Below are 15,264 nucleotides of genomic sequence, written 5' to 3' on the forward strand. Positions count from 1 at the left end.
GGGCATGCTCCGTAGGCGGCGGCGCTGAGGCCGCGCCCGCCCCGCCCCGCCCCGCCCCGCCCCGCCCCCTTGCGTCAGCCCCGCCCCGCGCTCTTGTGTCAGCCCCGCCCCGCCCCGCGCCCGCCCCGCCCCGCCCCGCCCCGCGCTCTTGCGTCAGCCCCGCCCCGCGCTCTTGCGTCAGCCCCGCCCCGCCCCGCCCCGCCCCGCGCTCTTGTGTCAGCTCCGCCCCGCCCCGCCCCGCGCCGCCCCGCGCTCTTGCGTCAGCCCCGCCCCGCCCCGCCCCGCCCCGCGCTCTTGCGTCAGCCCCGCGCTCCGGCCGCCGCCGCCGCGCCCCCATGGTGCCCGCGGCGCGCCATGAGCCGCCCGCCGTCCGCCGGGCCCGGCGCTAGCAAGCCCTGCGGCAAGCAGCAGCACGGCCCCCCCCCGCCGCCGCCCGCCGCCGCCGCCGCCCCCCCCGCCGCCGCCACCATCGCGGCAGCCGGCGCCGGCTCCTCGGCGGTGCCCGCCGCCGCGGCCGTGCTGTCCGGGGGGGGCGGCGGCGGGGGGGGGGCGGCGTCGCCGCAGCACCACGAGCTGACCTCGCTCTTCGAGTGCCCCGTCTGCTTCGACTACGTGCTGCCGCCCATCCTGCAGTGCCAGGCCGGCCACCTGGTGTGCAACCCATGCCGGCAGAAGCTGAGCCTCTGCCCCACCTGCCGGGGCTCCCTCAGCCCCAGCATCCGCAACCTGGCCATGGAGAAGGTGGCCTCGGCCGTGCTCTTCCCCTGCAAGGTAAGGCCGCCGCCCCGGCCCAGGCGCTTTTCCTCGCTCCTTCCTTCCCCTCCGAGGCTTCCCCCGAGCTGTCAGCCCGCTGCCGCCCAGCGGCCAAGCCCCGGGCCGCTCCGCCGCCCTCGCGGCGCAGGCTGCGAAGCCTCCTGGTGCGCCTCCTTTCCGTCCCCCCGCTTGTTCTTCCAAACCTCCCTCCGCCTCGCAGCCCTCGGAGGTGCTGGGGTCTCCTTCGCCCGAGATACTCAAAACCCGCCTGGGCGCGATCCCGGGCAACGTGCCCCGGAGGACCCTGCTCGAGCAGGGGGTTGGACTAGACGATCTCCAGAGGTCCCTGCCACCCCCAACCATCCTGTCGTTCTGTTTCCATCCATGTACCAGCAGGTTGCACTTTATACCAAATCTGAAACATACGTTCTAAAATCGGCATGCATTTCGATGCAAGCACAATGTTCTTCCCACCCATCGTGGCAATGGGAACTCCCTTAGGCGAGGACCCATAACTGGGTAGTAGTGCGTAACGCTGGAGTACAAATCCTGGATTTAGTGCACAGAGTGGTTCAAACGGAGACAGAAATCCACTAGCTCCTGCTGCAGCTGTGCGCAGGAGGCAGCATAAAACCTGAGACGTTCTCAACTCTCAGTCCCGTCAGGTTCCCCCAGAGAGCACAGGGGAAGAGCCTAGGCACGTGGCTGTTTTGGTATGAATGCTGTCTTGAAGTCCCTTTTTTTTTTTTTCTCCGTGTCAGAGGACGACATGATCTGGTTTTGGACCATAAGCTAAACAGTCAGTTCCAACAGTCTGTTAGCTAGCTGGGAAAGGAAGAGCGTGATACGGGGTGGCTGTGGTGTGAGTGCATCCGATGGCACAGGTAACGCACGGAGGAGGGGAGCACCACTACTACAGGATTTCCCAGGCGAGGCTGTGTCTCGTGTCCTTTGCTAGTTTGGTCCAGAAATATTAACAGTTTATGAGAAGGCTGAGGAATTTTCTAAGATTCATCCAACAAACTGCCAAGTGAACCTGCTGTCACTTATAGGTGGTGATGATTTCTTGGTCTTCTATTTAAAACACTACCTCTGCTCTCCTTGAAGATACCCTCAGAGTTCCTCGCGCTGCTTCTTGCTGGAAAATGAAATGGGGAAAAAAAGTCTTGTCTGAGTATTTAGCACAGTCGGTCGTTACAAAGGCGAGAACCTTTTTTGTTTTCTTCAAATATTTTAATCTGTGCTGATATTTAGTTTTGAAAAAAGGTTTGCTGGAGGGAGCAGAAATTCTCTCCCTGTGTCTTTGGTAGTTTTCTGCAGCCCTCCTTTGAGGGACAGGGACTGGTAAGCCGTCAGGTCAATAATTACCTCTGAAATTTTTTTAAGGCTGTTCTGACTGTCTTAGCACTATTTCAGGTGTTCAGATTAAATATTTAAGTCTCAGGTATTTTTAAGTGAGTTCTCCTTAAAAGGACCAGGTGAACTGTTCTAGTTCATATCCTTCCTAATAGACATTCATCAGGATGGCAGAGAGGTGCACAGAGATAATGCTGAGTGGATCCTTCCCATGGCTTTCTGGAGTCCCCAGACGCTTGTGCTGCCGTACCAAAAGCACTTTAAAACCACAGGGCTGAAGTGAGCAAGGGACAGATACGGGAATTGCTAAAACCATCACTGATGTGGAATATGAGAGGAAGCTTTTAAAACGCACAGCTGGTTGTTGCAAGGTGGGAGAGCAGCGGGCAGAAAGGCGAGCAGCAAACGCCTGGCCCCGACAGCCGCGTGGTAGGATTTTGAAGTGAGAACTGCAAGTAGACTTCAATTGCGCGTACCGGCGACGAGGCAGGCCGTAAGAGCAGCCTGGACTCACTGACGATGCACGGCAGCTAATGATTCATGCTCGGAGTGAACCACCTGTGTTGACTCATGCAGCAGTTTAAGCGCTGTCCGCGGTTAGAGCAGCTACCTCGCGAGGACGGGCTCGGTCACAAGGCAGAGCGGGAGGGCTGCAGGCCTCTTACTGCGTTGTTGATAGCACAGGACCTGTTCCACTGTGCAGCTTGTGAATGGCAGTGAATCTCCCGATGGTAACAACCGACGGAGCGTCGAACTAACACACTGCTCCTTCTTCATGCTGGACATGGCAAGAAGTTCAGGGAGTCAGATGCCCAGCTGTGACTGCTCCTTAGCCTCAGGGAATAAAAACATTCAGTGCATCCCCCCCCCCCCCCCCCCAACTGAAACGCTGGCCTAGTTTTCAGTTTCTAAAGTGTCTTGTCAGTCTAATCTGTGGCAGCTGGTATTCCCTAGTTGCCCTAACGAAATTGGTGCATCAACACTAGAACAGCTCTTCTGACCAAAAGCCTTACAGCCTCTGTTTCTTGCATTGAAATACAATACTGATCTATGCAGGATGCAAATCTCTCCAGCGCTGGAACTGCCAGACAGGACACCTGCTCTTCCCAGCTGCTTTATGGTTAAAGAAAGTGTGCAAGAAAGAAGGAAACTATGCTATAGAGTTTTTTCCCTTAAAAATAGGAAGATAAGACATTCCTAACATGAACTGTCAGACTTTAATTTATTCAGTTGGTAACAGAAAGGTTTCTTAAGCCCTTAATTGAGGGTATTGGCTTGTTCATGCCTTAAGGTTTTCTTTCTCCATGGGCAGAGGAGTAAGCACCAGCAGAGAAGTAGGTTTAAACACCACCCCCCCCCCCCCCAGAAAAAAAAAAACCCACATCTGAATAAAGATCACTACATCTTTCAGGCAAGTTTCAGTTCACATATATCAGTTGTAAACACTTCTCCAGTTGGGCACTCTCTAAATATAAATAATACAAAAAGACTAGTTCATGTAAAAATACTGTATTTCTGAAAATTCCTCCACGTGTTACTTCTGTGATTAACGTCACGCTCTTTAAAGCAAGTGTAGACCTACGCAGCGGCTGGGTCCGCATCAGCAGCGGCTCGGAAAAGGGAGGGATGCAGGCGAGGTTGTAAGTTCGGAACGACCGAAGAACGCCCCAGCGATCAGGCAGCTCTGAGCCTGCCTCGAGAGACTGAGAGCTGCTGGTGGGTTTTGGTGGTTTCTGAAATAGATTATCTAAGATTATTTATTCTGTGCTTCTTTGTATGTCAGAGCCTCCCATGGAGGCATGCAGGAAACACTGGACTGGGTTAGTGTTGGCTTGGGGTTTGTTTTGGTTTCTTGAAATAGGCACTTGCAAGCTAGTGCAGAGTTGGAAGAGTTTGTGAGAGAGACTTGTTGAGCTAGCAGTGGTCAGTATTGCTCACCTTGCAGCCACATACTGAGGTCTTTGTGCAGTCAAGAGCTGCAAGACAGGCCATGAGGGGCAGAGCTTACGGAGGGGAGGCTCCAGGAGCGAGTGGTAGGGGGGCGACTGCTCCGCTGGGGCTGGGGCTGAGCTATTTGTGCAGAGGAGCTGTTAGTCGCTACAGGCAGGGATTCAGAGCACCCCTCGGCACCGCTGCCACGGTCCCGCGTGCACCTCTGGCACGGGAGGCGTACCCGCACTCTTAAGAATTGCCTGGCTCAGAGCCCGCAGACTGGGGATGCCGGACGGGAAAGTGGGGAGCTTGCGGAGCTTTGCACCCCAGACCATGTAACATTACGGCTCCCTATGCTCCATAGTCTCTGGCTTACAAAACCCTGGTCCACTGGGGAGATCTCTTCCCTCCAGTTGGCAGGACGCTCAGAAGCCGTTGCTCCTCGTGGAGGCAGAGGAGTAAATAAGACTCTGCTCCTGTTTCCCTCTCAAACCCTTTCTTTTATGTAGATTTTTTTTCTACCATGAGTAATTCCTGCTTTCCCTTTTCCCAAGAGCAGCAAAGTGAAGTTAGCATATGTTAATAGTTTTCACTGTTTCTTCTCAGACCCAGAAACAGCAATAAGGCTGTCAAGACTGTAATTTCTCACTTTACTGCTTATATAAGTTACAAGCAACAAATGTGGAGATAAAACTGTCTCCCCAAGCCAGCAGTCAGAGTTGCATCGGGGGCACCGCGTGCTGCAGCAACACCCAGTGGTGCGAGCAAGAACCACGGCCTCGTCGCACAGCTGGCCCTGAGCGACCGTACCAAGGATTAGGAGGGGACCCTATATTTTACCAGTGTTTTTCACCATGTTTAGGATGTTGCTGTTGTTGTTGATGTTTTAAAGCAGAGCTCCAGAAAATATGAAAGAACAAATAAGGACAGTGGTTTGCCTGGAAGAGTTCTCTGCGGTTTTAGAAATAACTCTATGAAGGGTACGAGAAGTAAGTAGGGCTGAGACGTGATAGAGCTAACAGAAAAACGGGGATTGGATGTTACTTGTGGCTATAGCCACTCTGAGGATCCATAAATGCTTTAAAAAATAATTGTAACTTGTACAGTTCTGCACTTCGCAGGGCTTCCACAAATAAAGCTACAGGGAGATTTAAATCTTACAGTACCATTACTGAAAATGTAAAATGCTTTTTAATGCTCTAAGCAATCTGCAGAAGTTAAAACGCACATCATAAGCATACTCAAATTCCTAATTAATGAATGCCCAAAGGAATTCATTGCTTTTCTTTCCTCTTTTAAATAAGTGCAAACAGAAATAATATAAGAGTGCTCTTTAGTTGCGGAGCTGATTTAATTTGGGTGTAGGTTCTTCTAGGACTTCAGGTGTTTTTGTCCAATACTGGGTATGAAAGAAAAGAAATCTTGTGTTTTGGAAGCTTCGTGGGCAGACACCAGAACCCATTATAGCAATTGTGCGAGATATACTGTGACGGGTAGCTGCTATGACTTGGAGTTGTGGCCTGGCTAACAGCAAGGTGGTGGGGAGGGGGGAACATTTCTAGATTTAACCACTTAATCCAGAGTTTGCTGTAAAGCAAGTAGAGTTGCAAATGTTTATTTTCAGCTACAAAAACGACAGCCTTCGTATACCCACGCATATCAGCCAGCATCTGTGTCCTGCAGTGTTTTGCTAGCCTTTGTGATGGGACTTGACAAACAGAGCTGTTCATGCCTGAGCGATCTCGGCTGTGGCCATGGCAATGACATGAGGCCAGCGCTCCTGATCTGCGTTGTGTAAAACTCTAGATGGTTCCTGTTTGTGTTTCAGTTTATAGTAGAATTTACCTCCAACGTGCACCATCAAAAATTAGCCCAGCACCAAGGAAAGACTATGCAAGAGCATACTCGGTGTTTGTTGGCACACTGACAGCAACCCTGCTGGGTACCTATATGGAATTGCGTTTAGCAACATACATTTGAAAAAGAAAATTCCTGCATAGTACATCAGTGAATTCTTACTGCTGTGACTAATTCAGCTCAACAGTAAGTTTTACATATAATAAAGAAAATAGATTTTTTTCATGCATGCAGTAACTAGAAAAGCCAAGTACATGAGGCTTGATTTCTCAGGGGATTGAAACTCCATTTTTTCCCCAGCTTTCTAGGGAGTGGTGATTCTTTGCATCTTGGAAGTTAGGACAGAGATACCTCACACAGAATAAGAGTCTTCTAAGATCCTTCAATGCAGCCATCTCTGACTAGAGAAATTAATCAGTTTCTGAGTCTTCAGATGGTCCTGGATCCTTCTGAAGAAAAGTGGATCCAGTAAATTCACTTTATTTTACTCTTACGTTTGCACTGAGGAGTAATATTGAAAGTTGCAGCACCTCAGAAACAATAATCAAATTTTAGATTTAAAGAGTGGAAGGCATAATGAGATTGCATATAGCCTGAAAAGTCTTCAGTAACATCAAACTGGTCACTATCTCACTTCCTGCAGGCAGGTGGTAGACGGTAGGCAGAACCGTTCTGCGTCCTTAGACGCCACCCGTTGCTACAACACCAATTCCAAGAGAAAGAACAGATTTCCCACAGAAGCAAACAGCTAGCCAACTGGATTTGCATATTCATGTATTTATTGTATAAAACCTTACTTCTATATGTTGACTATATATATATATATATATATGGATTAATTGACTAATGCTGGCTCCACAGCCTTTTCAGAGCTTTTCTTTAATAATAATAAAACTATGTCATGTTGAAGATTTTAAGGAAATAAACTAAACCTAAATAAGGTCATGCTTCCTATTTCCAAGACATAGTAGACTCCAATAAAGTGTTTTTCTGCATTCCTCCGTTTTCTTTCTGATCAAAATGCTTGTTACTCTTTACTGTGTTTTTAATTGATCAGAAACCCCTTAGGTGTGGAGGTTTGCTTACAGTCCTCTACTTGCCTATGCGTATAGAGCCCGCACGTTCCTTATGAAATGACGTAACACTGATTGGCCTTTTCCTGGGTGACGGAAGAAATCGTTTTGCTAGCAAAGCAGAGTTTATAAATATACTCTGCTAGGCAGCTGGTTGTAGCCTAAAGAGACTTCCTCACGAGCGTAAGGGTCTGGAGGGCACAGAGGCTCGCTGTTTTCAGGGCTGGACCTCACTTTTACACCACTGCTAGCCTGGGTTGACCATCTGTACCCAGACCCAAAGTGAATGCTTTGAAAGGCCTGTTCTTTACTGGAAGCATGATTTGTACCTGAATACTACAGGGAGGCTGTGCTGGTTAGAGCAGGATAGGGATTGGGACTCTGCAGTCTGTTCCCAGCTCTGCCACCGATTTCCCACATGGCTTCAGACAAGTTACTTGAAGCCTGTGTCCCTGCCTGCCTTCATTCATGAGGTGGATAATACCGGACTGCCTTCCCCAAGCATGTTCACGCCTAACCGGTGTTTTCAAAATGCTTTAAGACACTCTGAAAGATGCTCTATCGATAAAGTGCAGTTCAGAGCAACACATGTGAAATGACACACATGGCAAAAAATGTGTAATCCTAAATTACATATGTAGTCATGAGCTCTGACATGACTTTTTCCTCTAAGGGAAAAGAAGATGCTGCTAAAATAAACTATTATGAAAACATGTCTTGGACACACAGTACTTTGCAAAAAAGGAATACTAGAAATGACTAGGAGGGCAATGAAAATGCAGAAAACAGCATGGGCCTTAGTGGCACACCTGCATTTTTAATACCATGTGCAGTCCAGGTTTCCCCATCTCAAAAAGGATATAGTAGAAGTGGAAAAGGTACAGAGGACAATTAGATCAAAGGTATTGTATAACCTCTACGCAAGGAAAGACTAAACAGGCTTTTCCGTTTGAATAGGGGTATGATAAGGATCAATGAAACACCAAGTAGCATGAAGACAGCAAATAAGGGTTTTCTATTCACAGTCTCTCTCCCGCTATCTGTAGGGCTCCCCAGATGAACCTAGCAGCGATGGGTTCAGGGACAAACGACAGGAGATACTTCACACAGGCGGTGGAATTCTTTGCTGCAGGACACAGGGGATGCTAGAAGCACACGCAGGCTGAAAGAGACAGTTGGATAAATCCGTGGAAGAAAAAAATCCAGCAGGGGCAACTAAAGACAAAAACACAACCCTTGGAACCTGTGAGAGCGTGCCAGGGAAACGCCACTATTTTTTGCTTGCCTTGTTCTTACCCTCTTATTTCTACGTCCACCCACTGGTCGCTTTCAGAGACAGGATGCTAGCTTACATAGAGTTCCCATCTGGCCCCGTCCAGCAGCTTATATAATCTTACTGTTTTTATTAATAAGGTTAAACTCGGACATGCTGTTCAACGTGTGGCTTGGTTCAGGTGTCAACAGGGGTATGAATGTGGGGGGGGGGGGAATCCCATGAGATTGGAAGTGTACAAATAAATAGGTCTCTGCGTTACACCACAAGACGTGTGTAGACGTGACAGGCCACAAGTTTGGCCTCGATGGGGCTTTTTACTTTGACAAGAGAACCCCCTTTATTCCACCTTCAGCATGCCTGTGCCGAACTCATGCTTTTCCTGCTCGCTGGCCGTACACATCTGAATAAATCCTCCAGCAGGGGCAAACACAGTAAATGAAAACTTAAGTTAACTCCTTATGGCCTATAAAACAAGCTCTTACAGAACTGAAGTACAAGCTAGAGCTTTGTCCCAATATCTCTAGCATTGTGTTTGCAACATGGGTGATTTACTGGAAGCGCAGAGGATTCTCACTCCTTGCACCTTGGGCGTTTAACCCAGTGAGCCGAACCTTCTCATGCTCATATTAGCCTCAAATAAGCATTTAAACCTTTGTTAAATCTGACTTTCCAAAGTTAGCTGAACTTTTTTTTTTAAGCCTATCCAGGCTTATTTTTTTCAGCCATTCTTTTATCGATTCAACCATACTCTTTCACATGGCTTGTAGCCTTCATTATCCCACAGCTGAACAGTGCCCTTCTGCAAGGAAGTAGCATAGCATCTGTAAGCAGCCATGCATGCATGTTGTAACCTGGGTGACAATATTAGCAGTGTTATCTCTACAGCTAAGGAAAAATCCTCTACGAATGTGAAGGTTGCACAGTGTACATCTAGATGCGATTTTCCTACTTATTTGGAGGGTTGCCAGCTGAAATGGAGAACCTTGACTTGTTGGTCTAAAAGTATGCATGAACAAGACAACTATAATCCTTAATATTAACGTCAATAAACTGTTGACCTTTGTATTACACAGGGTTAAAAAAAAAATCTTTAACTTTCTCTTACATCTCTGTGCCAATCACAGATTACATGCTTGGTCTGCTGTTTTACTAAGGAAAAGAGCATAAGTAACATTAAATTCTGCACAGATGTAAGCTTTAAATAAGCAGGTATAAATATGAGCACATCAAACACTTGACTACTTGCAGTCACATCGCTCCTTTAGCTTGGTAAAGATTACATATTATTTAACAAATTCAGGGTTAGCAGGCTAACTGATTTTTGGTCAGGTTGATCTCTCAAGCTGTTTCACCAAGATCAACTATAATGATAGAGGCCTCTGGGCCCAGCTAGTCAGCCTCAAAGGTGACTTGCAGAAGAAGATTTAAGAATTGACTTTTGCTCTTTTTCCTTGATGAGATACGTAGAGATGGCTCAACAGATCCTTACCTACAATCTATTTTGATATTAGAATCATATGCTTCTCAGATCAGGTGGATTTTTAGTTAGATTACGGAAGATTATGGATTTTGGTATCTCTTTAACTGCAGTGACTGAAACATTTCAAGTAGAGGGGCACAACGTCAAAAATTCACCTATTCCATTCTTGTAGTGAAGATGCAAGAGCTTACAGCAAATATACTAGGTCTTCCAGAAAACTAACATCCCCAAACTGCTAAGATTAAAAAAAAAAAAAAAAAAAAAAGAAAAAGCTTTTGAGGTTTTAGTATACACCTCACAAAAACGCACTGGACATGTACAAACACACCCATCCTCTTGTTGCAGATCAGCTGTAAGCATTTTCCTGATTCCTAACTAGCTATTTCTTCCTCCACCACAATTCCTCACAGCAGCCTTGACTGTATGATGAGCAGTGACGATGAATTAATTCTCCTTCTGCAGAAACAAGTGCAAACACATAGAGCTGCGTGGGCAGTCAGGATCTTAGAATGGAGGGGGAGGTCAATAAGTGTCAAGATATTGCCATGCGCATAAGGCATCATGAACAGTGTAAGTCCCTGTGGCAACCATCACTTGACAGTGTCTAAAATAAACAAGCTGGGGAGGTATCACAGCATAGTGCATCAGCTTTTTGTCAGAAGGTGTTTTTAAACTAAAGCAACTGCTAATAAAATGGATGTGTATGAATCAGTGCTGAAAGACTTTAGCTTTCTTATTAAGCCAAACAGAGGAGAGACTCTAGCTTCTTCACTTTTCCTTGCAGTTTAGTACGTTGTGTAGGTCTTACTGCTGTCCACGGAAGGACGTGGCTTGTCTCACCACAGCAAGAATGAAAGAACTAAGCTGTTGGGGAAAACAGGAATCTCCTCTACAGAGGTAATGCGTAAGAAATCTGTTCACGGTGGACGACTAGATTCACTGTGAACAAGTAAAAGCACCCCAGCAAAGTAACATTCTAAGTTGCCCAAGGACTTTAAGAGAAGTTATGTTACTTATCTGTGCTCTAAGCCTATGCTTAGTGAAAAATCATCTTTCCTTTTGCTTCTCACAGTTGCAGAGTGTGTTTCTTGATGGCTTGTATTTGATCTTTTTCCAGTATGCCACAACAGGCTGTTCGCTGACACTCCATCACACAGAAAAGCCAGAACACGAAGACATCTGCGAGTATCGTCCCTACTCCTGCCCATGCCCTGGTGCCTCCTGCAAATGGCAGGGATCTTTGGAAGCCGTGATGTCCCACCTAATGCATGCGCACAAAAGCATTACCACCCTTCAGGGAGAAGACATAGTTTTCCTTGCCACAGACATTAACCTTCCAGGTGCTGTTGACTGGGTCATGATGCAGTCGTGCTTTGGTCACCACTTCATGCTGGTGTTAGAGAAACAAGAGAAGTACGAAGGTCACCAGCAGTTTTTTGCCATTGTGCTGCTCATTGGCACTCGTAAGCAAGCGGAGAACTTTGCGTACAGACTAGAACTGAACGGCAACCGTCGCAGGCTGACCTGGGAGGCAACTCCCCGCTCCATCCACGATGGGGTAGCTGCTGCCATACTGAACAGTGACTGCCTAGTTTTTGATACTGCTATAGCACATCTTTTTGCTGACAACGGGAACCTTGGAATTAATGTGACTATTTCTACATGTTGTCCGTGATATATCTGTGTAGTTAGTGGAACCTAGGCTGTCTGGACATAGTGCTTTACATTTACTAAGGATTTTCTTTTTGTTCTGTTTTGGTTTGTTTTTTTGTTTTGTTTTTAAATGATATTCAACTATGTCTTCATGTACATTAAGGTTCCTAACTAGCCAACATTTCTAACTTTGGAGAGAAGATGAACAAGAGTGTCCTGCTAAGTAATATGAGCAGGAAGAGGTTTTTTAAATTCTTGGGTGCCTTAGGAAGATTCCCCACACACACTTTGGTGTTTTTTTTTTGTTTTTTTTTTTTAAAAGAGCGCTTCCATTAGACATGTGGCTTAAGACACTTGAAGGACTGCATTCCTGTTTAGAGTGCACCCAAAAGCCCTTTCAGCAGGAAAACAACTCTTTCTGACTTGCTCCCACTGATGAACTTTCTTTAAAAGTTTTTAGTAGATGGGAAAAGAAAGATATCCAAGTAACTTCTCACAAGTCTGAGATGAGTAGTTGCAGCTCAAAGGGGAACAACAGGTACTTCAGTGTTGCTCCTCCAGTTCCTTTTTAATAAAGGGATGGGCATTGGATGATTTGCTGTGTTTCTAAAAGAAAAAAGGGCGGAGGGATGGGGGTGGAACACTGCAGGTTTTACAAAGGTTGGGAATTGCCAACTCCTGACCGCTTTAGGAAGTTTGGTGAGCCCAACGCATGGCAAAGACAGCTGGGTGCTGGTGAAAGCAGGAGGCATAAATCTAATATCTTTCAAACAGCTAGAGCCAATAATATAGAAGTATATTCAAGCTGTCTATATGCAGCTTCCCTCGGAGACATACTTGATTACTGATTATTGTAAAAGACTAGAGTAATATAGCAAGAGCTTTATGGCCAGTGTCATGTCATTTGCTATTTAAGTTTTGTTGCCATATTTACTTTTATTTTGTAATAAATATTTTTCAAAACCTACACTGCATTGTGCTATACTAATGAGTGAGAGAGCGCACGTGTGAGAGTGTGTGCGCGCACTTATGTTAGCTGTTAACGTCTAGGTCGCATTGCATTCTCTGCCTCCCTGAACCCGTGGGGCTCTTCCTGTGCCATGTATTGAGACTCCAGCCACAAGACTAGTTCACCAAGGTGAGAGGCAGGACGAGCCGCGGCCTCTGAAGGTGTCCTAGCCCCCAGCTCTCTGCCCAGCCTTGCTGCTGCAGATGACCGCTTTTGCAGCATGAATAGCACAACCAGGTGAGTATTTGATTCCCAGGTGCAACAGTAACAGCCTGACTCACCTAAACTGAAATCGCTCTCTGTCAGGGAAGCTAAATCTGCCTGTAACTGAGAGCTAGATTTTCTCCCTCTGCTACCAGAAGCCTTCTGTCTGAATCACTCAAGGAAAATAGCAGCTCTGCATATGACTTTGCTGAATATTAAGGTGTCTGACATTTGGAAGAGGTAATGAACTGTGAGGTAGTCTGCTGAGTTATTCAGGGGTAGTAGACCTCATGATACTGAGCAACTGTAATGTGACAGATGAAGTCCCACGTAAATAAGTACAACATAATACACACGGAGGAAAAACGGTCCGAACTACATCTGCTCAGGGAAAAATCTTTGGAGTTATGATACATAGTCCTATGAAAACATCACTCGATGCTTGTTAGCAGTCAATAAAAAGGCACATGACAGAATTACTAGGCAAGCATCAAAGAAAGGAAGTTTGTTCTGTCCTTGAGAATTTGGAAGTGATCATGGAAAATACCTCCCAAGGAATTACTCTAATCTTTTCGTATCCAGTTCCTATAAAGGTCCTACATAGGATCTCATTTACACTATGCTGGCAGAAGTCCAGTGACATCAGCTGAGTGAACTAATTTACTCCTGCTTAAGAAGGATCAAAGTCAAGCTCTGGCTCTGATAGGAGTTACACCTGTGCTTTTAGCAGAACTTGTTAAGCAAGAATTGTTAAGAACTTAATCTATTTTCCCGTATCTCAGCAAGATTTATAGTGGAAGATAACCTAAGTCCCAACTGTCAGTAAGAACAGTTAAGAGCTTTTTGCGTAAAACACTTAAGATTCTGAAGTGAGTCTTTGATTACAGCAGGATTCATGCAGCCAAAACGATTACCCCAACCTTGCTTACAACCCACGTTAGGTAACTTAACACTCATTTTTCACTGGGGCTTTCTACACCATTCAGTTTTTCTGAAAACACAGATCTTATGTTAAAGAAAAAAAAAAAACTTAGTATTTCCCCTATGACTGAAATGGAATTTAGGATAAGGGCACCCTGTACTGCCAAGAAGTGGTGCGTTTTCTCTTGAGATCACTGAACAAATAGATGATATTTGTTCCAATGCCCGATCAAAATGTTTCAGGTTTACTTCCCTGCAAAACTGGGCACAACGTTGCTGGCATGGTTTTCTGAGGGTAACACCCAAGGGAGAGGTTTGCAGGGCACTAGCACGTTACCAGCAGAAGCGGCAGCAGCGTGTCAGCAACGCTGTGAGAAGTTCCTCAAAACATTCAGTAAACATTACTGCAGCCAACTTAATTTCATTAACAAAACTGCTGACCATAAACAAAGTGATCCGACTTTGAAATATTCGATATACATGTCCTGGGAGAGCTCTAACTCTGCCACGGCAGACCTCACCTGTCAAGGAAGCAGCTGGGTGGAAGTTCTTCCATGGCCCCGCGCAAGCCACCCGCACAACAGCAACCCGCACTGCAACAGCTCCTCTCGGCTGCGCTGCTGACAGCACCTCCTGGAAGCAGCTGATTACGGAAGGTAATCTCAGTAGGCAGGAGTCACACCTGGGAAGCAGCTTTTCTGCCGAGTTGATCTATTATATCGTTGACAATTCCCCCTAAAAACAATTTCCACTTTAAGCACAGAAAGAAACGTGGAAGCACTTAAGGACTGACGAGTTTATAGCAAGAGCGTGGCCAGTGTTTCAGTGGTCCCCCCTGCGGCTGCGTCCTTGTTTGGCTGCGTGCCGTTAAGCGGGACAGCTCATCTCCACCCGTGTCAGAGCCCCATCTGCACCGCGGCTGGAAGCGTGGCTGCAGCTCAGATTCTTAACACAGACGTAAAGGTTTAAACTAGACAGCGAGGCGCGGCCACCCACAGGGCTGCGGCGAGACACGGGCCTGCGTCAGCTAACCGCTGAAGCGGCCCCGGGCCGCTGGCTGCGCCCCCGCACGGCCTCCCCCCGCGGAAAGGAGCCAGGCCGCGGGGCCGCCCGCCCCCTCTCCAAGAAAGCCCGGCTAGGGCAGGCCGCGCCCCGCACGGCTCCAGGGGCGCCAACGCTCACAGGAGGCGTCAACCACACGTGCAGGGGGCACAGACGGCACTTATACATATAAACATGGCTGCGGGGGCGTGGGTGTGGGTGCCCGTCCGTGGCGCACCTGCCCGCCCCCGCGGCACCGCGGCCCAGCAGCCCCCGCGGCACCGCGGCCCAGCAGCCCCCGCGGCACCGCGGCCCAGCAGCCCCCGCGGCACCGCGGCCGGCCTAGCCCGGCCCAGCAGCCCCCGCGGCCCAGCAGCCCCCGCGGCCCCGCGCCCGGCCTGGCCCGGCCCAGCAGCCCCCGCGGCCCAGCAGCCCCCGCGGCCCCGCCCCCGGCCCGGCCCAGCAGCCCCCGCGGCCCCGAGTCCCAGCAGCCCCCGCGGCCCCGCGCCCGGCTCGGCCCGGCCCAGCAGCCCCCGCGTCCCAGCAGCCCTCGCGGCCCCGCGCCCGGCTCGGCCCGGCCCAGCAGCCCCCGCGTCCCAGCAGCCCTCGCGGCCCCGCGCCCGGCCCAGCCCGGCCCAGCAGCCCCCGCGTCCCAGCAGCCCTCGCGGCCCCGCGCCCGGCCCAGCCCGGCCCAGCAGCCCCCGCGTCC

The 15,264-nt window shown here is 48.6% G+C and overlaps 1 protein-coding gene and 1 long non-coding RNA gene across 2 annotated transcripts; one reads left to right on the plus strand and one right to left on the minus strand.

Annotated features, from left to right (window-relative positions):
• The first annotated feature begins 354 nt into the window (after positions 1-354).
• Positions 355-12,347, plus strand: SIAH2 (siah E3 ubiquitin protein ligase 2). The gene is made up of 2 exons (XM_068954245.1): positions 355-771; positions 10,845-12,347. The coding sequence occupies exons 1-2, from the start codon at positions 355-357 to the stop codon at positions 11,400-11,402; spliced, it is 975 nt and encodes a 324-aa protein (XP_068810346.1). The 3' UTR covers positions 11,403-12,347.
• Positions 5,095-14,849, minus strand: LOC104145036 (uncharacterized). Its single transcript, XR_694224.2, has 2 exons — positions 14,036-14,849; positions 5,095-8,133 (listed from the first exon to the last, which is right to left on the minus strand). It is a non-coding gene; the product is annotated as an uncharacterized lncRNA (long non-coding RNA).
• Between the last annotated feature and the right edge of the window lie 415 nt (positions 14,850-15,264).

The sequence above is a fragment of the Struthio camelus genome, chromosome 9, assembly GCF_040807025.1.
Source record: "Struthio camelus isolate bStrCam1 chromosome 9, bStrCam1.hap1, whole genome shotgun sequence".
Lineage (NCBI taxonomy): Eukaryota > Metazoa > Chordata > Aves > Struthioniformes > Struthionidae > Struthio > Struthio camelus.

Excerpts from the sequence above, each read along its gene's own strand:
- SIAH2 (XM_068954245.1), top strand. The coding sequence starts at position 355 with ATGAGCCGCCCGCCGTCCGCCGGGCCCGGCGCTAGCAAGCCCTGCGGC. Across the intron at positions 772-10,844 it reads CCGTGCTCTTCCCCTGCAAG|TATGCCACAACAGGCTGTTC; the intron begins GTAAGGCCGCCG and ends ATCTTTTTCCAG.